At 38.5% G+C, this 26,669-nt stretch overlaps 1 protein-coding gene across 1 annotated transcript in view; it reads left to right on the top strand.

The window, feature by feature from the left end:
• The first annotated feature begins 1,060 nt into the window (after positions 1-1,060).
• Positions 1,061-26,669, top strand: part of GNAL (G protein subunit alpha L) — a 124,201-nt gene continuing 98,592 nt past the window's right edge. The window contains exons 1-4 of the mRNA XM_082499079.1: positions 1,061-1,275; positions 1,704-1,776; positions 2,622-2,676; positions 2,856-2,975. Coding sequence (XP_082355205.1) covers positions 1,137-1,275; positions 1,704-1,776; positions 2,622-2,676; positions 2,856-2,975 — 387 coding nt within the window. The 5' untranslated portion in view covers positions 1,061-1,136. The remainder of the gene's footprint in view (positions 1,276-1,703; positions 1,777-2,621; positions 2,677-2,855; positions 2,976-26,669) is intronic.

The following is a 26,669-nucleotide window of genomic DNA, read 5'->3' as shown; positions in this document are numbered from 1 at the left end:
TCGGGCGGCCGTCCCTTCTCCCCGAGGTCACTCGGGATGGCAGCCATCACCTGTGGCAGCTCAGGCCCAGGAGTGCCAAACCTTTCCTCTGGTAACAAGCCGGGCTCTTCCAGCACCGCCGAGGAATGCGGGGAAAGATCGGGAACACCACCACCCACCCCCCTCCCCGCCACCACCACTACCACCACCCCCTCCTCCTCCTCCTCCATCCCCGTGCGCCGCGTCCCCCGCCGCAAGGCCGCAGGCCCGCAGCTGGAGGCCGGGGCGGGCTCCGCCGGGGCGGAGGGAAGGCGGCCGGGCCCAGAGAGGCCGCGGGTGGCGGCGGAGGCGATGCCAGATCCAGGTTTTCGCGGCAGCAGCGCTGCCGGGGCGCCAGGGCCGAGGCTGCCGTGCGCGGCGGCAGGGCGCGGTGCGGAGCGGAGCAGCGGGGGCGAGGGGGCGGCCCGGGGCGGGGGCGGGGACGGCGGTGGCGGTGGTGGGGGGCGGGAGGCGCGGTCCCCGCCTGGCCGCGGCCCCGCAGGATCCAGGTAGATCGGTCCGGCTTTTACCTTTCTCCTTCGGCTTGCCTGGCGGGGCTGGTAGCTGGGCTGTTTCCTGGTCTGGCAGAAAGAGGCAGTGCTGAGTTAGGAAGACAAAAATAGACCTTTACAGAGAAATATAGGGATTGTGTGTGCGGTGGGGAGGGAGAGAGGAGAGCGGCACCCGGCTGGTTTCCAGGAGGAGCCCTTTTCCTCCCTCCCGTTGCATGTTAGGCGTTTTTGCACAGCTTTTTTTCCCCCCTTACCCTTTTCTCCGGCCGGGGCACGGCTACCTCTGCCGCCTGCCCGCCGCATCTCTTCGGGGGAGCGAAGCGACCGACCCCGCCGTGATCGGATAAGCGGCCAGAGACCATTTTATGTGAGCGAGCCCCGGGGGAGGGGCGGGGGGGGAAGAAGAAGAGAAGAGAAGAGAAACCGTCGCAGGGACACACGGATATAAAAGACTTGTCTTCTGCCTTTCCCTCCCTTCCCCCCCCATCCCCTTCCCCGGTCCCCGTCCCCCCCCCCCCCCCCCCCCCTTCCCCACTCCACCTCCTCCCCCTTGTAAATACTAAATCTGCAAAGGCAACGATTTGACATCCATCCTAAGCAGCGGCTATGGGGTGTTTGGGCAACAGCAAAACGGAGGATCAGCGTATCGATGAGAAAGCGCAGCGAGAAGCCAACAAAAAAATAGAGAAGCAGTTGCAGAAAGAGAGGCTGGCTTATAAAGCGACCCACCGCTTGCTCCTGCTGGGTAAGGAGGAGAAGGAGAGGAGGGGGCCGAGGCTGGGGGACGGGGGAGAGGAGGGCGAGGAACGGGGGGCGCATCTGCCCCCCCCCTCCCCCCAGCCCGCCCGGGCGGCGGGGCGCAGCGCAGCGGCCGGGGGAGAGATGTCGTCGTCTGCGCCTTTAGGGATGACAAATGTAGGGCTTGTCGTATCGAGCGACAGAGCGCCAGACGTCCAGGGAGAGATTGAGCTCTCTGCCTGAGCCACATGGATGCACACATACAGAACGGCTGCCGGAGGTGGGAGATGCTGTCGCGTCCAAAAAAAAAAAAAAAAAAAAAAAAAAAAAAACCAACCAAAAAACAAACCACCAAAAAGCCAAAAAAAACCACCCCAAACCCCACAGCCCGAACCGTGTATCACAACGTTTTCCCTTTCCTTCTTTCTCTTCTAGGGGCTGGTGAGTCAGGAAAAAGCACTATTGTGAAACAAATGCGAATCCTACATGTCAATGGATTTAATTCAGAGTAAGGATCGCTGACACTTTGTGACTTATTTTTCGTTTAAACGTAGGAAACAGGTTAACCCGCAGGAGGCTAGGAGATTTCTCCTGGCCTCCCCTGTGTTTTGGTGGCCTGACACTGCGTTTTGGGGGAGGGAGGGGAGGAAGGGGAGCGAGAATAAGGAAATTACTGCTATTGTATATTTGCATTTTCTCCTTCTGGCCCCCTTACTGTATTTTACACTGTTGCTACTGCAGCGCTTGACAGGCCCCTGTGTAGCAACAACATGGCGACTACTTTTTACATAGAAGCAAATAACTAAATATTGCATCTGTCTGTAATATAAAAATACATGTCAAGTCATATTCAGGATGACAGTGGCTGCTGTTTTTCCGGTATTTGGGTTGGTGCAAAACTGAAACTAATTTTGCATGTTTGTTAGAAATAATTGTTTTCTGAGGCTACATCATTTTCTCTCTGAAGAACTCTTTACCAGAAATTACTATTAATCTATAGCGTTAATTTTAGGTATCTGTTGGCCTTCAACTACGTATTGTTAATTTTAGAGCATGTTTACAGCATGCTGTAGAAATGAAAGAATGACTTCCAGTTCCATCAGGGGAGGCTTTGCAGATGTGGCTATGATTGTGTGATTTGAAAAAAAACATCAGGGATGAATGTGCATTGCTCTTCATACTATGCAAGAAAAGGGATAAGGGGAAAAATATATTTGTCTGTGGTTCTTTTCAGTTAGTATGTTGTAATGATTGAAGAGCAGATAAACAAGCGATCGGTGAAAAAAAAATGCAACTGACTGAACTGCTTTGGAAGAAAAAAATCAAAGTGTTAATATTTCTGTTTTAATGCAGAGAAAAGAAACAGAAAATACTGGATATTCGGAAAAATGTTAAAGATGCGATTGTGGTAAGAACACACTTTATACATTAAATGCTTGGGTTTACTGGAAATGATAAGGATTGTGCTCTCCAAGATTGTGCTGAGAGAAATCCCATTTTGCTGATCAGATTGGATTATCTTCTATTGATCCTGTATCCTAGATTTATCCAGATTAATCTGTTTGTTTTTGTTTTATCCAATTCTAGACTATAGTTTCAGCTATGAGCACTTTAATACCCCCAGTTCCATTGGCCAACCCAGAAAACCAATTTCGAATGGACTACATCAAGAGTATAGCTCCTCTTTCTGACTTTGACTATACACAGGTAAGAATAGAAACCACTGATTTATTCTGCTTCGAGGGGGGACATGTTGCTTCATTTTGATTTACTGAAACGTTGGATTTTTTACTTTTTGGAAGATGGTCATGGGAAGAGCTTATGCCAGCATTACCAGTAGGTTAACTTTCTTAAAAGACTGTGGTGGTTGCACCTGTTTTAGTGGGGCAAGGTTTTGTTGTTAACAATTTATTTGCTGCTGTTTGTAAATGCGTTTAGTTCTTCTCTTCAGAATTTCTGATCTAATCATACATATTAACACTTCATATAAGACTTTGTTGAAACCTGGTTTCCTACATGGAATTAGATGCAGGATGTCAGTCTGAGGAGTTACAGTCTACCTACAGAAAAGGATATAAAAGGAAATAAAAGGATAGAGTGGCCCCAGTGGTGTTTTTAATACTTACTGCACTTCACAGTGGAAACTCACGTAAACAGTGGTCAAGTAAGGTGGTTTGTTTCCTCATTTATTGTAGTTGGCATGAGTAGTGGTTTACTTGGATGTAAATGTTGCCATCTTTTGATATGGAATCATTAGAAAAGTAAGGATTTCTGTATAGAGGGTACTCTTTTGTAGACAAATGAAAGATACCTTTCGGGTTAACTTGCACAGGCATCTTATGTTTGATTATTTTTATCTTTTTATGTTATTATTTATAGGAACGTGCATAGAATGTTTTATATTTTATGCATGACATGAAAGCAAGTGTATAGACATTCCGAATATTATAAAGAATTTTATTTGTGCAGTAGTACAGTTTTTAATTTGCTTTAAGTGATATCGAGAGCAATTTGTTATGGATACAGTAAGGACTAAAAAAATCTTCATTCATTGGCCAAATGATTGCGAGTTGTTCATGCTATTAATGTTACCAAAGAAGCCATTTACAATAGAGTGTCTTTAGGTTATTATAGCTTCAGGGTGGAAGGGGGAGAAGGGGAAGAGTCGTTTCTTTATTATATGACTCATATTCTCTGGTGTGTGGTTTCGCCTCTGGTAAACCTACCACTTTGAAGGTTCAAGATAAAGAAAAAATATCAGACATCTTGTACAGTTAGAATTTAACACAGAATGCAGATGTTAAGAAAACGACTGCAAGGTACACCCACATATTGCATAATTGCTCAATTGGTAGATGTAAGTTAGTGAAAATGAGAAACTCTTTTTAGAAATGGAATGCAAGTTTGACATGAAATATTTGTCTTATGCAGATATTGCCGTTCTGAGGCATTTGTTGCTCATTTTATGTGGCAGTTTGTTGTTGGGTGTTTTTGCTGGAATTTTGACCCTTATATGTTTTGGTAAAGTAAGTGGTGGCCTATATCCTTTGCTATTCTCTGTAGTGCATCTGGTTTCTTGAGTTTCTGGGATGAAAGAAAATTAAAGTGGACTTTGCATAGGGCTGGAGATATTTATTTTTTAATTGTTTACAAAATTCTCCTTTTCACAGAAACTGACTGTGTCTAGTCAAATTTGGCTCACTGTTTGATACTTTATAGAGGGTAAAACTTATTCTTCTTGGAAGCGGAGAAGAATAGGACCCAGTGGACTGTGAAACAAGTAATAATTCATTTGAAATCTCCATTCAAAGTCCATTTTGGCTTAAAATAAAAAAAATAATAACTCTGTTTTTTAATTAAGTAGGATTTCTGACAATACCATCACATTATTTGAAATAGTGTCAAGTAATAGTCCTAATTAAAAAAAAAAAAGTTATTACAAGCTTAAAAAAAAAGAAGAAAAAGCTAGCGCCGGCTTAGAAGTCAATATATTTTATGTGTCACTTTCATCTTTTCTTGCCTGTTTTCTTCTCTGCTCAATTCATAGGTTGAATCTTTGTAAAATGTAAAATTTTGTTTTATTTTTGTTGGTTTAGTATGTTATTTCTCTGCAGGAAGATGTATGAGCAAGACAGATTTAAAAAAAAAAAAAAGTGCTATTGTGCTTCAGAGCTTGATTCTACTCCAGTTTAAGTCAACGATAACTTAAAGTGAAACTACATTTCCAGCTGACCATTTTCCAACTTTTGACCCATTTAGTATTTTCGGATAAGGACAAATATAAAAATGAATACTTGGATAGTAGTCAGTTACTCATCCTTTGCTAAGCATTACCGATTCTCTAATTAATATCTGATGTATGGAATAAGGCCTTCTGAGCCAGAGAAACCAATACAATATTTAGTAGTAGACATTCAGGACTTGCGGTTCCATCATCTGTACTTAAAAACAGTTGTAAAGGGAAAAATGCTGACTTAGGCAGCGCTTAGGTGTTGCCTCTGGGGTAAATTTTGGCACATCCTAAAACATGACAAAGCTTCCCTTCTTCCTTTGAACCAGGGAAGAGGCAATTTTAGGGGTTTTGACAACGTGGATGGTAATGAGCTGTTAAAAGACATAGTCCTTAGTGTTGCAATATGAATTACAGATGTGTTATTTTTTGGATTATGTTAGCCATATAATCTTCACTGTAAAAAGCAGTGCAGATGCATTTCAAATGCATCGCATGCAAAATGTGGGAAAATGACTGCACTGTATCATGAGTCTTAAAAGAGAGATCCCTGATAAAATGCAAAAACTTCACTGATGGCACAGTATGGCCAACACTCATGAGGCACTAATTTAAATATATTTGTGACATATCGTGTATGCTTGGATATGCATTCTTAAATTGCATACAAATTAACTAATACGCATTTAATTATGAAAATTTTCCTTTAAAATAAGTGGATTTGAAAATACTGATTTCCTGTGGGTGAAATCATACTCTAGTTGCAATTTATGACTGAAATTCCAAGAACTTGTGTAAGGATGGGATTCACATTTAGACTCAGAACTGTATTTTGGGGGTTTGTTTGGTTGGTTTTTTTGATTACACAGCTGTCTACATAATGCAAGCAGAACATCTTACTTAGTGGTGATACGAATTTTAAACTGAATGGTTTTCTCTTTGCAGCCTTTTAACATTCCTTTAAGAGTCTGTGGAGTAGCCCCCCAATAGTTTTATTTACTTTTAAAAAAATATTCTTTAATTTGGTTTAGTTAAGCTACCTCGATGATTTATCTAATTGATATAAAAAAATTCAAATGTTTCTTGATTTCTTTTATAATTTTTTTGTTGCCTTTCATTACTTTTATTAACAGACTATACAATTTTTACCAAAAAAATCCTGTGTGACTAATGCAGTCTAATTCTATAAATCATAAGATTTAAGGCTAGAGTTTTTACAAAGTTAATAAATGTGAATAAGGCAAGCGTCCACTGTAGTTTCTTCCTTGAAGTCATGAAAGGAATAAAGGTAAATTTTCTTCTGATGACTAGTTTAGGTGTTATCTTAGCTCCATATTCCAGGGTGGAAGCAGCAGAAGGGCTTTAAAACTTAAATGGAAGCACGCATGCTATATCAGAAAGGATTTTTTTATTATTTTTGGCAAAGTGTTGATTGATATTTGCTGAAGTTAACAGGAATTGACCTGCGCCGTTTTTAATCCTTTATTGATGGGGATTTATTTTGTCCTTTGTGAATCAGACTGAACATTTTAAGGGCATATTATGCTGGTAGCTGTGGAAAAACATGGTGTATTATGTAAGCATGTGTTTACTCAAGTTCACTTGTCTTTAATAAAGTATTTGAATTTTGTGGGCACTACAAAGCTGCTCGGTGCATAATTCCTTTACCCTTTGTCTTCCTCGAAAATGTAGTCAAATTAAGTTGCTTTTCGTAATATATGTCTCGGATCAAGCTGTCTGATCAGCTATATGTAAGTATATAGCAGGTAGTCAATTAGCTACCACCAAACTATATAGTCAAGTGTTTGCCTGTACAAACCAGTTACCAGTGAACGTGAATCGTTTGCTTAATAGAGAACTTGTAAACACTCCACCCAGGTTTTGGGGAGTGGGGAGAGTTTTCAAAAGATTAGTTTTCCTTTGCTAAGAATGTTTTAGAGAGAAGCAAAGTATTTTGTTGAACCTTCATAAAACAGTGAATTGTGCAAATGTAGTCCCTTGTGCTGATTTTAGAATGTGACTTTTAAAAATATTTTTTAAAGCTATTTTATCAATCAGGTAAGCTCTTTAATTTAGCTCTTAAAAGTGAAATGTTAATGTCAGCATTGACAGCGAAACTGCTTTAGAGTAATCTGGTGTGTGGTTTGCTCTACATTTTCAGATATTGCAGTTTGATTTCAATTTGATGACTTCAATTTTCCTCCAAATTTTCTTCTTAAAAATCAGGACTTCGTATTCATAATGTAAAGACACAGGAAAGAAAGAAAAATATTTCTGGTCAGAGTTTGAAGTTATGTAGATTTCCATTAGGCATTTCAAATTTTTATTAGACCTGGTATTCAAATTCAAACGTGTTGATGCCTGGCAATGGCTAGTTTTCATGGTGTGCATCAAAATGTTTGAAGTAACCGAAAATCTTGCTCAAGTGTATCACTGGGCAGTAGAAAATCTTTATCCTAAGTAAGTATATAAATAAAAAATTAAAAGCATAAGTACAGTTCATACATAGTTAAGCTTGGCTTGGGTTGTGCAGTTAATACTGTGACTTTAATATCCTATTTGACCACAACATGTTTTAAGTTTCCCTCTAATACGTACTTGATGTAGCCCAAAGGAGTTACAAAATAGCATCATCTTACATCTTTTGATTTTCAAATAACTTGTAGTATTTCCATGTTTCTCAGGAGTGTGAAAACATACTTGTTTTACATGAAAATATCATAAAAGAGAGAATATGGTGAATATTGCCACTCCAATGCCTTCACTTGATTTTTCTTTCTATCTAGATTTTTACTTTAGGGCTTCATTTACCATTTTGGGTAGAAAGAACAGCCACAAGCTTTTATAATTACCTGTGATCATGATATTTAATGTTACTGCAGTGTCAAGACAAAACTAACTTTTAATCAATTAGACTTTTAAAAATTAAGTCATTTGCCTTTTTTCTGGTCTAAGATGCACATGGGTAATTCTTCATTTGTTCTTATTTCACTAGCACAGAAAGGATCTGGAAGGCCAGATAATGGTTAAATTGTATAGGTCCAACAACATTATTACTGCCCTGAATTAATAACTTTTGAAAAACTAATGAAGAAGGCTGTCAGAGAAGGACAGCTGACAGTGCTGCGAATGCTAATGTAGTTGCTGGCAACTCTTTAGTCTTCACACAAAGGTTAAAATTGTTAAGAGGAATAGTGTTGAAAAGTAGTGGATATTGAGGAGAAGTAGCAATTAGGTAACAGATGAAATTTCTTTGTTGTGATAGCACTTGTTTTTATGCTGTACGCTAACTATTAATTAACAGCAGATACAGAAATTGAGCTTTTCTCATGTTAAGAGCAGATTTTGCTGATGCCCAGCAATACTTTTCCTTCTGTATGGAATACCTGTTTGCATGCAGATACAGCAGCGTAAGCGTGTCTGGTTTTCATTAAATCGGCAAGCTGAGCCCCTAATATTCTGATTAGTCAGTGTGAAAGTAGAAGACTGTAAACATTTAATGTGTGAGATCAAGAATATGCTTCAATGTTACGTGTTATTTTGTTCTTACTCTTATTTTCTGTAAGCATTAAGTTTGCTGTTGATGGATCAGTCAATCCAGTGGTGCTTTCAGAAATAGCAGTCATTATGTTAACTGTGTATGTAAAACTAGAACTGGGATTATACTGCAAACAAGTATAGGGCAATTGGGGGGAAAAAAGAAAAGAAAGAAAACAACAAGAAAGAAAAATAAACCGCACGAACCCCAAACTTCTCAAATTGATGATATATACTGGAACTGGAATTCTACCATGTTTTTCTTTAATTCTTTCATTTTAATTCTTTAGAGTAAATACTCTGATTTTACTGAAAATACAACTGGGACTTAAAATTGGAGTGGTTTGTGTAAAGTACAGCTCTCTGTGAGGCTTGGGATTTCGTGCTTAAAATACGCGGTTTGTGTTTGAGGGGTGCTTGCTTTGGGACGAAGGAATTCCTTATGGTCAAGCATAAAAATAAAGGTTTTGCTTTAGTGAAACACTGCTCCATTTCATAAAAATGTAACAGCATATATCTTCCTCCCCTTGTTCCAAACTTGCTGAACCACAACTGTTAAGTTTACACGGATGATCACTAAATAATTAAATTGTGTCCCAGGAAAGGAGCTCAGGGATATACTTAAGCCCCCACCAATTAACAGGAGAAATACTGAGATTGGGAGCCATAGGAAGTCCTGTGCGTAATCACAAATGATCCACAGTTAACACATATAAGATATACTCATACAAAAAAATGAGAAGAAAGAGAGATTAATTGCTGTGCTTGTTTCTATGTCTTCTTATTTCAATATTTTTAAGAACAGATTCATCTTTGAAATATACAGAAAAAGTTCACCTTTCACACATATTTGCCTTTTTTAGAATCTATTTTTGCATAGCTTACAATGTAAAATAATGAATTTCAGTCTGAAAAGACAATTATTTGAGAACGTCTTATGATCAATGGTGCTTATGAATCAAGTGCAGTGTTACATTCAATGTTGCATCATCACCGTAACACCAAATTAAATGTTTGCTGTCTTGTATTGTGAATCTGATTTCCCAGATAGTGAGGTGATATTCACACTTTACCCAGCCTGCCTTATTTATTATCATCACACAACACGGAGACTTTCACTGTGAAACTGGAAAGATATTATCATTTATTACTACTGCTAACTAAAACTTAAGTTACTTCCATGGTCTCCAAAATTGTTGATGTTTACTGATACTTCTTCAAGTTTTGTACCTGTGAATACAAATGAGTTGGAGGTTTTTTGAAAGTCAAGCCAGCATCCAGTCAAATACTGTAAATTAATAATAATAAATGTCACATTCTGTCTTTTTTTTTTGCTACGATTTTAGCTGAAAACTTCGTATACTTCTATCGCACTTTACAAGGATAAAAATATTTTTACATCTAAATTTGGATATTTGATTTGATGGCAACGGGAAGACTAATAACTTGAATTATCATTTTAAGTAGGAGTGACTGATTTTCCTCACGGAACCAAAAATGTATTACAGGATTATTTATGAGCTTTAGAATATTTTTTTTCATCAGGTATTTTTCAGTGTATATCCTAATTTTAAATTAAATAAAGGCAGAAGCAATAGGTTGAAGCCTCTACTGTCATTATCTTTGTACCGGCCACAGGTGTATGAAGCACACTGATTTATTTTAAACTGTGGTTGCTTTTGGGGGGCTGGTTTTTTGTATTCCTTCGTGACTCGTGGCTGCTGCTAAGGTATCTTCTGAAAGTGATTCTGCGATGTGCAGGTGGCAGCAGTCCTTCTCCATCCCAGGCGGTAAGATTTGGAAAAACAGCTGAAGGAATAGCATTGGTCACTAGGTTGGTGCCTGACGGAGGTGTGGTAGCCTAGCCAGAATAACAAACTGATCCTGATTCCCAGTCTTCCTTCAAGGAAGAAACAGGAAAGAAATTCTTGCAATTTTTAGCACTTAGATTGAGTTGCATTGATACCTCTAGAAGATTTCATTACAAATTAGTATGTAGTTTATTAAGACTTAACATGCACTTAAAAACGTTTGCAAGAACTTCACTGTTTGTTCCCTCATGTGTAAATCAAACTGAATTATAATGAAAGTAAATGTAAATACATGCAAAGGGTAGCCACACTTAATGAAGGCACAATGTCCAATTAGTCTGAGGATGATGACATTTCAGACTTTTACAAGTGACAGTTTTCAGAGGAAGGGTAGTGAAATGTTTAATGAATTGTCATTATTCATAAACTACATTAAAACAGATTTTCCATCACAGCCAGAGAAAAGATAAACGTTGCACAGTATGTTTCACAATTGTCCTTGTTATCAATTAATTATTTTAATCTCTTAAGCCAAAGATAGCAGGTTGATGTACTGCTTTTGCCATTTTTGAGTGCTCCATAAAAGTAATGTGTTTACTAGTCAGGGAGAGTCTTCTTTTGACTTCAGTGGCCATGATAAAAATGTAGAGATAAGGGATAAATTATCGTATGCATGCACATTGTCACTGAAGCCAGTGGAGACCTATGGAACAGAGGGTATCACCTACTCAAATAATAATAGGGTCATTATTTCGAGTTTCAAATAATTGAGTGTTCATCTGCACAACAGCCAAGAGCTGCGTCCCGTTTCTTCACCATGCAGTGACTTTTTAACTTCAGTTTCTGAAGCAGCGTTGAGCGTTGCCAACTTAGACCTTTGCTTATATTTTGTTTTCATCACATCCATAGCTCCATCCATTGCTTGTGCTTATTGTCAAGGGTGGATTATCTTTTTTAATGTCAATATAGTCTGCATCAACAGACAGGATATTTTGTTTGCAGAAGGTAGCAACCTGAGCTGAGGAATAGAGAACAAGCTAAACAGTGTGAACGGAAGACTTTATGTATACCTGGCATACAACGAAGTAAATAAGCTGAAAACCAAAAAGTATTATGAACAATCTTTTTTTCCCCTGAGTATCTAAGAAGCTCTTTACAATAAATGTAAATAGGACTCTGAAGCACATGAAAGGCAAGAACAATGCACATTTGCAGTTAACTGCTAAAAGTTTCCATAAAATGTTTATGGTTTTGTTTTGCCACCTATTCCATTTAATTTGCTTTTTTGTAGTTAAAGAGATTCGAGTGTTGTAGTCAAGTTCTAGGATCTTCTCTTTAACAGAGTTCAGGAGGAGAGTGTAATTTGTACAACACGTTTTTAAGTTTATATTGTCTTTTACTTTGGAAACTCTTGCAATAATTTCTTGGAACAGAGCTAACTATGGTTGTAAGCACATCAGCTATCGCTTGAAGCATGCAGATTACGGTTACTTGCTTTAAATCAGTAGATTAATTTTGGTTGGTTTCAAGTGCACTCTTGTAATTAATCTACTAGTATTTGTTTTAAAAACCTATGCTGGATGTTTTGAAAGGATATTTATCCTTAGGCAAGAAGAATATTGGAGTTTTTGTCTGTTATGTCGACGTTAGAGATGAACTTTGCCTTTTAAATCTTTTAAAAGTAAACATTTTCTGACACTTCTGCCAATTCATTCCATGAGTTTTCTTATTGCTGTCAGTAGGACTTAAACATATTTTAATGCAAATAATTATCCCACTGTTTTGAACTGCGAAATTGTTTAGCAAGATAAAATAGGCTAAAGATATGCAAGCCCTCTTATCTCTGTTAATTTGGTGAATGCTTTTTGATCACGTCCACCCTCACTTCCATAGGATGTTAAGTGACAGAGCTGTGCAGATCATTCTTTTCTTAACATACACCCACATACTTTCTTTCATAGGAGCTAAATAATATCAAATTTAAGAACTGTCAGGTAGGAAAACAAGAAAAAGCAAAGAACGGTTAAGTAAAATGGGGAAAAGTGTATCCTCACTTCGCTCTGTACGGGCAACTAACTGCCCCTTGCCTGCAGACCTGCAGCTGACCACGAATAGCAGCAGGACCTGGTTGTCAGTCAGCTCCAGAGTGCCTTCGGTGCAGGCTGCGTGCCTTGAGGAGTTCACCACCCCAGGCTAAAGGAAAAGGCTGAGGAGAAACATAAATAAAAAACCCCTGTGCAACAAATATACAGTCACTTCTGTTTTGTCATTGGATAGAGGAAGAGGTCAGGTATTTCCACTTGCTGCTGAAACCATGTCATTAATTATCAGATTCCCAGCAGGTATCGCAGAAGAGTGAAGCTTCCTGGCAGGATCTGTGGCCTTAAATGTTTGAGTGAGAATATTCGTTCTGGCAGGCAAGTGTCCTCTAGCTTTAACTTTAGCTTCTCCTTCCTTCTCAGGATGTGTGTTGCCTGTTCCTTTTGGGAAGAGCAGACTTGCTTATTTAGAATAACACACTTTTAGTTGAACAGTAGAGCTTTTGTTTTTCCACCCCTAGAATTACCATTTCTAATCACTGTTGTTATCTGCTGAATTTCTCTCTAGATTTTAACAGCAGCAAACTAAACATGCTAACTAACTAACAGCAGTGTGGGTATATTGTAGACCAAAAAGAGTAATTAGTCAGGGAATACGTAAGTCAGAAATCATAATTAAAAAATAACCGTGTGGATTAAAAATCACATCAGCAGAGGAGGATGGCTCACCGTTTCTGAGAGCCAGCCGTTCAAACCGCTGAGGATTTTCACTGTATTTTGAAGAAATAAGGGATTAAATTTGGTCCTTGGCCTTCATTTCTACGGAGCAGGTTTTGATTCTTCTCACTGATGAATGAAAGCCTGGCAAGAAGTATAATGTTCCATAAATACAGAAGTCATCCTAAACAACTATATTCCCTAGGGTCTAGTCTTGCAAAGGCTTAAACATACGGCTATACGTGGACCTAAATGCACTGCTCATGTGCTGCTAGCTCTGCATTCATGCAGCTGAGCTTCCGGTTATGCAGTGATATTAATATCAAAATCACATACTTTCAATTGAAAAACAAAACAAGCGAATCATTTCTCCCTGTTAAATTTATATTTGGGAGGTCGTTGAGCACTTTTATGGATTTTCTTGGGGGTGGGAAAAGTTGTGTAGGTTCAAGATTGGCACAAAACTTGAAATAAGCAAAATCTTTTTCAGATAAGTGACAGTTCTCTGGATGCTATTAAGCTGTGAACAGTAGGTCTTTTCAATAATCACTGTGATTCATTTTCATATTGTGTTTTTTTTTAATAATAATATCTTTAAAAGGCTTGCTGAACAGTAGGCTGCACCAGCATAACTTTCTGTGCAGAAGGAAAGGTTTCACGCGCAGAGTCTTAGATAATTTACCTTAAATTGATTTGCAGAGCTCAATAAAACCATAAGAAAACTGTACTGGCTCAGATCACAGGTTCATTTAGCACCAAATCTCATCTCTGACCATGGCTGGAAGTGAAGCTGGAAAAAGAGTTTAAGAATGGGGCAAGCACACAGTGGTGTTTCCCACATTGATTGTCCTAGTCTCCATGGTTTTATGGCTGAGGTATTTTTGGTCTGGGAATGGTATTTTTTTATTTAATAACTTCAATGGATTTTTCTTCCAGGAATTCTTTTTTTTTCTTTTCTTCTCCAACCTGTGTGAACTTGCAGTTACATCAGTGAGTTCTGCAGTTTAAGTGTGTTGTATGATTAAGTACCACTTGATTGATTTTTCTCCCCCCCCTCTGCCCCCCAAGCCTGCTACCCACTGGTCTTCCCTGGTTTGTCTATCAGAAATATTTCATCTTTTCCACATTGCCCTTCTCATTGCATATCATATCCCTCCAAATATTTATCTTTCTGCTTAAAGAGTCTATTTACCTGGTTCTCTCACAGGGCTTGTTCCATATCTTTGCTCATTCTTGTTGCCCTTCCGTATATCTTCTAGTTTTACTAGACCCCGTGTGCAATGAGAGACCAGAACTGTGCACAGTATTCAGTGGGTGTGTTGTGGATTTATACAGTAGTGTTATGTTTTCTTTTTCATTATCTGGTTTTTCTAATAATTCCTAACGTTTGCCTTTTTTTGGACACTGAGTTGATATCTTTCTAGAATTACAGTACATTATTTTATAATTCCAAGAGAACTCGAACACAGTTGCAGGTAAGAGGAATATGTGTGAAGGTCTCTGTGCCAACATTATCAGAGCCCAAAGGGTACTGTTAATGACAATTATCCTTATTCTTTTCTGCTATTTTCAGATCTGTCATACATTTTGACTAGTTTGTTCAAAAAATCCATTGCATTCAATTTTTTATTCTTTCATGTGTAATGACATGTCTTCTCATTTGCTATGCTGCCATGTATCCCTTTTGAAAAAGCATTTTTTAAATTATCTACCATGACTAATATTTTCTTCTGTGCAGAAGGAGAACACACTTCAGTTTTGTTCTTAAAATGGAAAAGAAATTGCTCTTCAGCCTGATTTTGGAGAGGCAATGTTTACAGTACCAGGAAGGACATTTGTGCTTTCAAATCTGCTCATCATTCCTTAATCGTTCGTTATGGTTTGCCTGATTTAGCAGAAAAGACGACCATTGTTTGGAACCCTTCTCATTAGAGAAATAGAATGTTTAAAAATACCAAAATGCCACTTTTTTTTTCCTTGCAGTTCCTAATGCTGTGTGTCATTGAGAGAAAATGTTTTGAACTTTTTCATCTCCCTTGGGAAAACGCTGCAAGTAGCAGAATTTTGTTATTTTTATGTCAATTTAGGTCTTACATGATTCAGCACTTGTGGTTTATGGGAAAAAGAGTTGTAGATTATGATTAAAGGAGCAAAAATAGTAAGGAGTGGCTACTAGAGATGGCATCCTTTTACTGTTAGAATATTTTTTTGATTGGCTTGTCTTCATTTTTAAACCTCTACCTCTGTTCCTCATATTTTCTCTATTACTTGTGACTTGTACACCTCAAAGAGAATAGCTCAATTCCATTTCACTTTTCAGCGTTTTTAACAGCACAAAGAATTAAGAACAAGTTGCTATAGGATCTTGATAATACTAAATCTGTACGTTTAAGTCTGCCAAATGTGGCTGTCTCCAACAGGCCAACCAGTCATCCCCTTCTGGCAGCCTCTCAGGAATTAAAAGAAGGTCTCTAGGGAAGGGAATGGAAGAGGATATAGGATGCAAAAAAACCTGCTTGTAGTGCAGGAAAAATTCTTTGTAGTAATGGACCACAAACAATGAGTTAACTCATGCTGGGATGCATTAACAAGGCTGTTGAATAAAAAGATGTGAAGTGATTATGCCGTTCTGCTTGGCACTGGTGAGTCCTCAGCTGGGGTATTGTGCCTAGTTTTGGGAACTAAACTTTAAAAAGAAAAAGGTACACAATGGAGTCCAGAGGAGAGTATCAAGAGTAAGAGGAGACAAAGAAAACTGTGTATGTTTACTCTTGAAAAGTGAACACTCCAAGTTGAAGGGGAAAGGGAGCAGAATACAATTTGTAGTATTTAAAAAGCTGTAATTGCATATTCTCATGCCTGTCTTTCAGAGGGAAGAAATGAATTAGAAGAGAGGAGACTATTCCTCTCTTCTGTGGCGCATGGTAGCCTGCATGTTCAGGGTATTCTACAACCATGAATTTAAGGATCACAATCTCACAAATACACTAAGATACAACTGCCCAGTTTCAGGCACTGTATTTTCAGTGAGGTGAATCATCTCATGCTCAAGTTAAAAACTTCTGAAAATCTGGAAGACTTTGGAAGATACAAGGTCCGATCAGTTGGTCTTTCACATTTGCCGCTGTCCTTTTTGTTCGCAAAGGTCCTATGGGCATGTTAGTTGAAAGTCCCTGGGACTACTTTTCCAAAACTAAAGCTTCTGTAATCATATCTTGAATTAATCTAGAGACTTTGTTAGTTGTTTACCTGACATGTCATGGCCTTATTGTGTAAACAGATGTGATAATTTCTCTTAAATAGCGCACATTCTTCCAGGGTGCTATTCAGGCAATGTATCAGACTATAATATAGAGTGAGCAAAACTGTCTTGTGCTTCCGCATATTGATTGTTTTAAATCTAAATCTTGGCCAGATGTACATGATTCTTTTCTTCTAGTGGTGAATTATCCACACCTCCTAATCAGACAGAGCTTAATATCTTTTTTCCTAAAAGCAGAAAAAAATGGCTGGGGGAAGTCATACTGTCAGGAGTATTCTCTCTAAAGGCTCAAAGGAGCAAAGAGCATGCCTTCAGGTACTTTCAATTAAAAGCAGCAAGCAGGAGTTTTTGTTTTCATACATGTGTGCGCTGATGTACATAGATGCATTTACGTATAAGACTTTTCCTGTTTCTGTACAAGGTTCTATTCTGTTCAAGAACTAGGACATCTGGTGGCTAACAGTGGGGTAAAAAATCCAGTGCATCAGCTGTTAGCTGTAGGCCGTCAAGCACATGGAGATGAAAAGGGGATTTGGAGAATAAAACAAGTTTATCTCAAGTTTGTGGTATTAGAGGGAAAGTTCTCCAGGTGAAGGGTGGCAGGTGAGTAGCTTTGAAGCGTTGGTGACAGCTCCCAGCTGTCGCAGCAAGGAAGTACATGTGTGAGTCCTGTGGCAAGTGCCACCAGTTGGTAGTGTGCAGGCTGTTTGGAGATGTGTGTTGTGCGTTTGCCTTCATAAGAGGGGCTTGAGAGAGAATTATGGCAAAGCTAGTGATTTTGCTGGTGAGAGGTTTAAAGAACTACAGGCACGGATCATAGGAAATCAAGTTTCATTGCTCACGGTAGCAATTTCTGTGGAAAGGAGAAGCAACTCCCATTTCGTTTTCCCATTAGGAATAGTCCCTACTTTCTTGATGAAGTGGATTTAAGAGGAAATAATGTTGAAATGTGCCTTGCAATGTTGTTAACTTAAAGGATGATCACATTGAAAGGCATATCTCTCTTTTTTTGGGTTCTGTAATCATTAGGAGCGGTGCCCTTATTATATTATAGGTACAGCCAAATGTCATGCTAATACCATTCCTGATCCATGTTTACATGATAGATGTGAACATACCTAAATTTTAGGGTTTTGAGTCCTGGGGGAAATACAGGGATAAAAAGTACACAGTAAATCAAAGTTTTCTTTTCATTTCCTTTTTCCCTTTCCAAAATACAAACTCACACACACAAAAATCATTGCACATAGTATAATTAGGTGGTTATTTTTTTGTAAGAACATATTGCTTCGCATGCTTCCAGACACCAAGAGGGAAATTTAAAACAAAACATTTGTTAATCAGTTTATGAAGGGCTGCTCTATGGAATTCGAGGATGTAATCGGGAGAAAATCCTGACTCTGACAGTCAGCTTGACTGCTGGGGGAATTCCAGGCATTTGCTTCGAGCAAGAGAGCTCATTTGCTCTGAGCATTCTTTGTTTGCTGCACTTATGGACTGGCTGAGTGGGGTCAGTGCGTACTATTTCTGGGCAGGTTTTTCCACTGTTGTTAAGGGTGGGTTCTTGTTGGGACCTGATGAGTGGGTTTCAAAACTTGAGGGCATTTTACTGGCCGACTGACATCCTAATTCATTTACTTTTTTCGAGATGCTTATGAGCATATGATACTGATTTCTTCTCCCTATGTCAAATATTTTTCTCCCCAGGTTTTATAGTTTAAGCAGCCTTTGAATGTCTTTGCTGCCCTGAGAATGCATGCTAAGGAGTGCTAACTGTAGTTTCACGTGCATTTGTTCCAGCAGCGCTGCCAGGCTAAGCCATCGTCCTCCGATTCCTCCCCTCCCCCCCATCACTATCCACTCCGCTTTCCCATTTTTATGCCTGCACTGTGCCCTCAGCTGCGTCCCGGTAAAGCTGTTTGTTTGGCCTGACCAAATGAGGTGAAGGGAGAGGTTATTTTTAGTGCGGATCATTTCCGTGGTTTTAACAGAGGGCGGGTGACACAAAATGGGGAAGAAGAAAGCGGAGATGGGAACAAGCGGTAGGACATAATGGGGAGGTGATGGCTATCTAAACAAGCAGGCTTACTTCCTCCACCTCTGTATCTACGATCACAGATTATAGTCAAGTCAAAAGCCACTGGAAATCTGTGTGTTAGAAGAAACCCAGTGCAGTGTGTTGGTTTTGCAGCTTCTGATGTGAAGCCTGACATTTCTTGCAGAGGTTAGGTGGCATAAGAACAGATCTGTCTTCCTCACCCTTGCCCTTTTGGATAAGTAAACACAGCTACATTCACTGTGGTTATTCCTAAACTTAACTTTGTGGACTGGAGCTTTAAGGCTTAGTCTGATGCATTTCAAAAGCAAAGGACTCACATGAACTCCAGCATACAAAAGACTTCCTAGCTGTTTGAGTCTCATGTAACAAGAACTCTTCTCTCTTGGCTTTGTTGCGTAACTGGAAGCCACTTCCGCTCTATTACTACATTACTTCTTCTGACAACATGATAGATAGGTGTGCAAAAATCCATTGAGTGGTCATTTGGCCACAAAAGACATGGCAGGGGAGGGTACCTATCGATACATATGTTGGAGTTCTGTTTACATGTTCCCATGGTATTGGATGAACCAGGGTAATAGCGTTGCTGTGGATGTAAAGTAAGAATGGAGCGTTGTTCCAGTGTGTGCCATGTCAGCGACAGTACGTGGAATTGAAGCTATTTTGTAAAGTTTGCATAGCCTTCCAGGGAGATGGGATGAGTTCACAAAACAGAAGTCAACTGATTATATAGAAGCCCTGTTTGGCTCAAGTTCTTGAGAGGAAGTCTTGGAAGACTGTTTGGGGAGAAGTGTTGTTATCTATGCTTGTCCCATCCTTGCCCATCTCTTGTTGGGCCTCCACTGCTGGAGAAAGGATAGTGGGCTGGAAAGACCTCTGGTGGAACCCTGCAGAAGCCTTCTTAATTTAAGGTTTAAGAAGTCATTTCCGGAAGGGATTACTTTCCAACATATCCCAATCAGCACTATGCTGATTCATTTTTAAATAGATTAACTAAAGAAAAAATGAATCATAGCTGTTGTTCAGGTGAAAGTTTTGCCTTATGTGCCAGTGAGATTCCCTTATTAGCTATTATTTAATTTTTCCACTTGCACCATCACAAGTGTGAGAGAGCACATTGCCTTTCTTGCCAGAATGCGTGATGGTTTTCTTTCTGCAAGCTAGGAGAGGCTTCTACAAAAAGAGAATCATAGAAGCTGTTATTTGATAATATGAGAGAGCCGATGGCTGGCTAGAGGGGAAGTTGCTCTCAATAGGAGTTTCAAAACCAGTAAGGCCATTTTACACGTACTCAGCAGTGAAACTCCTGAAGTTTCACAAGCTGTGAGGTGCTATTGGAGAGGCACACTTGTGCTTAACATATACATTTAAAAAGCCTAAGGGTCAATTCAGAATTTAGCTATGTTAAATTGTGTTGTTTAGGAGATTAATCGAGAGCAAATACGATATGCTGTAGTGTTTTGTCCTCATAAAGTCCAGTGAAGCTTTTCAGTTGAACTTTTCAACCCCTGCTAAAACTGTTAAAATACAACCCCTAGTATCTATGCCTGTATTAGCTCAAGCATTAAATGATTTCATATCTTTTCTCATGGAGGAAAAAAGAAGAGGAAGAAATAAAACCTCCTTGCATTTCAACCTGGATTTATGTAACGTGAAAAAAATTGAAAGAGAATATATCTATCTTTGCAAAAATGCAGACACCATCTTAGCTGAATACTTAAATAATATTTGAGTACTGTGTGGAGGCAAGCCGAACATTTCTCTGCATCTAACAGCATTCGTAATTTGTTTTAAATGCCATTACTGCCATTCTTTAGCTTAGTTTCCATGTTCACTTCTCTACAATCTGAATGCTCTGTTATCACAAGGAAAATGTCCCAGTGATGTTTCCTGAGCATGTAAAGAGACATGGGGAAAGGAAGTTCACTTTTTTTTTATTATGTGAAGTAAAATATTGGCATGAGCATTTTTTTACCAGGTTTGTTAAAAAAATAAAATAAAATTCAAGCATCTTTAGACTACAGTAAAATTACTCTCCATCTGTGCCTAAACAAAAATTATCTGAAATATAAATACGCAAAAATGTGTTCAAAATTGGTACAATGATATATCAATAGGAGTGAATGTTATTACTTTATTCTTCACAATAAGTATCAAAAAAAAAAAAGAAGAATCCACATTTAACTCAAAGGTTTAATTTAAGCAGGTTTTGGTATGATTTTTTTTTTTCAAGATCAGAATAAGTTTCCAAGAAGGTTTGCAAAGTGGTAGATAGAAAAAGTGATTTAAAGCCAGCCAACTTAGAAATAACCTCTGTAGCCAACTAGAACTGAAAATTAACAGAAAGTAAGAGAGGAAGAGGAATAATTTGTTTTCCCATTTACATGAATGGGTGTCAAAAATATGTCAGGAACAAACACGACAAAACTTAAAACTGGATCATTAGGAACAATTCTAAATGTTTTTAAAATGTAGACATATGTAAAGATATAGCTTTGGTGCATTGGAGAGCTTATCCACCTTACATTTCTGACTCCACTTTACAAGCAGAGAATGTTCAAGGGATGTAACACAACTGTTTTGCATCAGTTGCAAAAAAACAGAGTATTTTTTCAGGGTTTAATGGATTTATTCTGATTTACCAAGACCTTTATACCTTTTATGCATGCGTAAAGTGTTGACTATAAAAATAGTATTGTTTTGCTGACCAGTACAGCAGAAGTATAGTAACACCTGAGTATTGAACCAGTTTTTAAGATGTTGTTTATTGTAGTGCTTATTGTATTTATAAGGTCATTTATTTTCTGAAAGAAGTGGCAAAAATTTCAGTATCAGTATCTGTTTAACCACAGGAATTATGTAGTTTGTTGGGTTTTTTTCATGGATACACATAATCAGCACCGCATACTTCAATAATTCATCAGAATATTTCTTTATTAGTGTTTTTCACAGTGTCAGCAAGACTTTCCTTCTCTGCTTTCTCAACTCTCCGTGGGCATGCTAGATCCTCTCTTCTCCTGTCTAGGGACATCTGCTGTGGGATGGTTGAGGCGAAGGAAAGGGGCCGCTGAGAAAGGTGCCCCAATATCTCCCTTGGTTTCCTCTTCTTTCCTCCCTGTCCATGACTTGTCCTTTCCTTCCCCAGTGAGACCTGGGCAGGAGACTTCCCCAAAGGTGTCTTCTCAACAGAAGGCTTCTTGGTTATGGCGTGGCTGTTTCTGCTTCGTGCCACCTGGGGAGACATCGTGAGAGGCCGAGTTTTGTTTTTATCTGACACAAGCTCTCTGAGGCAAAAAATGAACTTTTGCCCTGCATGTATGTGATGCTGTCCTGTTGAAATGTTTTCTGTCTAAAGTATGTATTTCTCAGTGTGGAACATTTTTAGCTAATCAAAAAACACTGAATAAATACACTCGGATAAATGGAGGCATGTTGGTGATACAAACTATATGTCAGGTGGTATGCTTAACATCTGTATTTTAAAGCTGACTGTACAAAGAAAGAACAAATAACTACTGATGTTTACAAAATCCCTTTTATACAGATTGCATGAAAGCAAGTATCTTAGAGTACACATTAACTAAAAAATAGGAGATTTTGATTAATTCTTTAAACCATTTAAATGTAGCTTTAAACTCGCATGTATAGTCTGGACCGCTAAGCTTTTAGTGTCTTCCTTTAAGGTTGAGATTTAATTAAAGGTCAGTGTCACACACGTTTCCACAACACATAGTAAAACCCTGGAATGAAATGAGCCTCACTTGAACATTTGATTAGACAAGATAATGTATTTCCCCCCGGAGTAGTTTGTTATTCAAAACAAGCTCTTTAGGGAAGGAAGTTCACATCAGTTGGTAACTGTTCCTGTGGATACCAAAGAACTTTGTACAGTACACGCTACAGTAAATTGCACTGCAGGTCATGTAGGAATTGGAAGCACAGGCCCTCTCTATGCAAAAGTATCAAAATGTATTAAAAAAGATAATAAAGAGCTTAGTAGCAGACAAACAACAGGCGGTTATACTAGAAAAAAAATAACACCCAAATTTACAGAGCCAGTCATGCTTTTAGTTAGTCAAGAAATTGCACTTTTCTAGTAGATGAATTTTAGAAATGCTGTTTTATGCCTTGTATGTCAAAAAGAAAACACTAAAAAAAGTTTGCTATGAACCCCTGCCCTTAAATGTAACATGAAACTGAATAGCTTCTGGCAGTTGTAGATTTCATAACTGTTAGCTATTCTACTCTGTAGATTAGATAGCGCTTTTTGTCTATCATTGCCCTGTTTTGACGCTTTTGATCTTCACTCGCCATGTGTCTTGAAAATTTTAGTGACTCGTAGCAAGTGGTGGTAGCAGGCCACGTTCATTAGGGCTCAGCTAATTTTTAACTTCTGACTGTTTCTGATTATCTGTGTGAACTGACTTTTGAGGGTAAGCTGGCAATGAATGTTTGTTGTATTCTGGACTCTTGAAATGAACACCCTCTAAAACAAAGACTTGTTTTCATGGGATGGGAACATTCCCTCAAGTTAATAAATGTTTGCTGCCATGGAAGCAGTTTTAAAACACTTTACAATATAGCAGTAAGTCTAGTATATCTCTGGTGGGTACTTTGGTTTAGAAATCAAATTTAAATCTAATTTTGACTTTATCTTGGGCTGCCATGTTGTTTATGTCTTTGATTACAGAAGCTTCTGTTAAATAGCGACTTATTGTGTTCTGAGTTTGCTGAAGCTGCTAACTAGGCTGGGTTTGTATCTTAAATTTGTTATATGGAATTATTACGATGATGGTCATCATAAAAGTTTGGAGGAAGAGTTCTGCAAGTTTTACCTAGTATATATTATATTATATCATTATAATATATAACATTAAAGAGTGACGCAATAGAGCTGTATATGTATATTATGCAAAAGACCTAAAATAATTTTATGTTGCCACTCTTGGTACATAGTACTAGCTGTAGTTTGAGTCAGTAGATAATCCCCAATTGGAAAAAGGAGGCATACTTTGGCAGTCAGCGCTGATCTGTGGTGCGATTCCAGCAAGTAACTTAATCTTGTTTCCTCCATTCCTTCTCCTACCTTTCTATTTAGCTAAAGCAGCATGGGGTATGTGCCCAGCATAATGTGCTTTTGGATCTTCACCAGGAGCTCTAAGTGCTATTCTCAGTCCTGTAAATTGTAATTTGTTCTGTAAGTAATGGAGCTAATAAATTCTGGTTGGCTGTGGAGGCATTGTAGATGCCCAGCCTACTTCGCCAGTGATGATAAATAGCCTGGTTTTGCTTTAGGTCCCCTATTGCTTGATTTTCCTCAAAGTAGTCCCAGTCCCCTTCCAGCTGGGCAAGAGGCAGTGCATGTCGGGGCACCTTTTGGTGAGTAAGTGCTGACTGGCTGGTCAGACCACGTGTACCGGTGAGCAGCTAATCCAGCAAAACCAGCTAACTTGTTGAGTTCACACTAAAACTTCCCTCCAGTAAGGAAGTGTTGAACCAACCCCTTCCTCCAGCCAACGATGTCCGTGTTAGACTTCGAGTCTTCCTTTAAGTCCTCTGCCTTTTTGTGGCATTTGGTTGGAACTGGCCAATATGTTGCATAGTTAGGTAGAAGGCATGGTTGATTGTCAGAGAGGTGATATGACTGCAAGTCTCCTTTCCTTAGGAAACCAAGCTAAGGAGACAGCATATGTTGCAGTAGGGCTTGAACAGTTTATTAAGTTAGGCTACAACTGAAATTTAAATGTAACATTTACATGTTATGCTTATGGTCACATTTTATGCTTATGGCTGCAGATAACCTTTTTTCTTGGATACAGTATATGTTTTAAGAACCATGGAGTGCTGCCTAAAATTTTTGCTTTTCAAGGAGAATGGAAAATCTACTGCTCATAAAAAGTTTAAGTAAATGAATTCTTGTAAACCGATCAGTGGGGCGATGGACCCAGGTGCAGGATGTCGAGTGCAGCATTGCCCCAGCATGTTGCTTGGCTAGTTGGACAGTGTCTCCTGAATATTTTTCTGTATAGAACTGGATCTTCTGTCATCTTTGTTAATGTATCTCTCTGCTCTTTTCAACACCTCCTAAGATGTTTGTGTCTATTAGTTATGCTTTCATTTCAGTCCTTTCATTTTTTTGTATGGGCTTTTTTGCTGGCCTGCTTCGGTCAAGCATAACACACCTTGATTTCCGTTCTTCTAATTGTGCATTAGTGTGTTCTTCTAATTGTGCGTAGTGTGCCATATGGATTTTCAGAACTATATGCAAATTCAAATTTTACGTAGTTAATTTGAGGGGGAATTGTTTATAACTATAAAAATAGTTTATAACTGTTTTTTAGCCCAGGAAGATAATTTCCCAGAGCATACTGTGGAAGACCTTATCCAAAGACCCTGTGTTATAACTGCAGTATCTTCAACATAGAGAGTATGATTTGCTGGAGACCAGCACATGGTTTGGGGCTGATGTGTAGCATCAGCAGTGCCAGTGAGATTCAGAGTGACTGCCTCTATTCTAAGGTCTCGTCAATAGTAAACCACGTTTAGAATACAGTCACTAAAGAATAACTTGCAAAATAGAAAAATTATAGCTTTCTTAACTGGTTTTACAAATTTATGAATTACTACATTTTAATTGGGTATCCCTTTTAAACGTATATTAAAAACTAGAAGAATGTAGAACATGTAGCAACTTACATTACATTTCCAGGTTTATGATTTTAACTATGTATCATTAAGTCCACAAAAAGATAGTTCTTGACATGTATATCCATGTTGAAGTGTGTGCTGCTAGTTAGAAAGGTTTGGTGTCCCTTTTTCTTGTCATTCATAAAATGAATGTAACAGGGAAAGAGGATAGCTGTTGTGGAAAGTTGTTACTACAAAATATGGAAAACATGAGATCTAACGGTATGTTATAACAAAAATAACTTTCAATAGCTGTTCTAAATTAGGCAGAGCTTAACAGCTAAACAGACAGGCTTCAAGTTATTATTTGAAAAATTATTCAGTTGAGGTGCAGTTCGTCCGTTCGAGTCTTTTAGTTGGAAGGCTGGCTCTTCTGAAGCCAGTGACAAAACTGCTAGTGACTTGGCGTCAAGAGCCAATCAATATACTTCAACATACCCAAGCGCCATTTTCATCCAAGAAAAGATACATTGTCATAGGTCTGTTTCATATAGTATGAATTCATCATTGTCTTCGGCTGGCCAAAATGATTGGGGGGAGCAACAGAATACAGGGTTGCATAGCCATCATATTCACACTATGGTATTAAAAGTAGAGGAAAGTTACTGTTGCTGGAGGAGAATTCACAGAGAGAGAGTTCCTGACAGTAGAAACGCTTTAAAACTTCCATCCTGCATGGAACTTGTGGTTTGATATTTTTAGTATATTGAACAGTCTTTAAAAACTTACTTTGCTGCCTGAATTACTACATTAGTAATGGTGGGGTTTTTTTCCATTTTGTAGTACGAGATCGCTCTTTTGTATGTGAAAGTAAATAGCCATTTTACAAATATAAGCGTAATATGATATTGCTGAGGTTCAGTGAATTACAACAGAGCTCTGCTTTTCCTTACTGCAGATAGGACACGAGCAGTGTAGTGCTTTTCAGATTACTGAACACTTAATGAATTTTGAGATGAGATTATTCAGTTCATAGCTAGATAGTTTGGAGGTATGCTTTCTTCAAACATGACAGCTCTTCATTAAATGCTGCGGGTATCATTTCAGTTTTCATAGCATAGTCTTAAGTTTCTTATGGGCAAACCTTGTTCTAAAAATGTTCACTGTAGATACCAAAGTGAAAAGATTCATTAAAAATGTGGGCAAATCTGAAGATAACAGCTAAGAGTCTTTGCTTATCCAATACTTAACCAAAATCCCATGAATACTTGGAATGGTTTAGTTTTTCAAGGTGGACACTGAAATTTCAACTGAGCTGCGAGATGGGAAAAGGAAAACTATGCTTTTTATATGTCTGGGCCTTTATACTTTATCAACAGTAAGTGATAATGATTTGTAGCATTATTTTTTTGTGGTACAGATTTATTTCACAAAATGTGGAGATGGATTTACACATCCGTCCAGTCAACAAAAATCCATTGTACTAGTCTTAGTTTAGCAGAGTTGAAAATAGGTTGAAATACTGTCATCTTCTTTAATATGATCTTACTGTAATGTGTACAAAATACATTAGGATAAAAAGACTTTAAAATGTGGATTTTAAAAGTCCTTTGGAAAAA

The sequence above is a fragment of the Vanellus vanellus genome (genome assembly GCF_965231255.1).
Source record: "Vanellus vanellus genome assembly, chromosome: 2".
NCBI classification, from domain to species: Eukaryota; Metazoa; Chordata; class Aves; order Charadriiformes; family Charadriidae; genus Vanellus; species Vanellus vanellus.
Note: the sequence above shows the minus strand (reverse complement) of the source record. Positions and strands in the feature narration are given on the sequence as shown.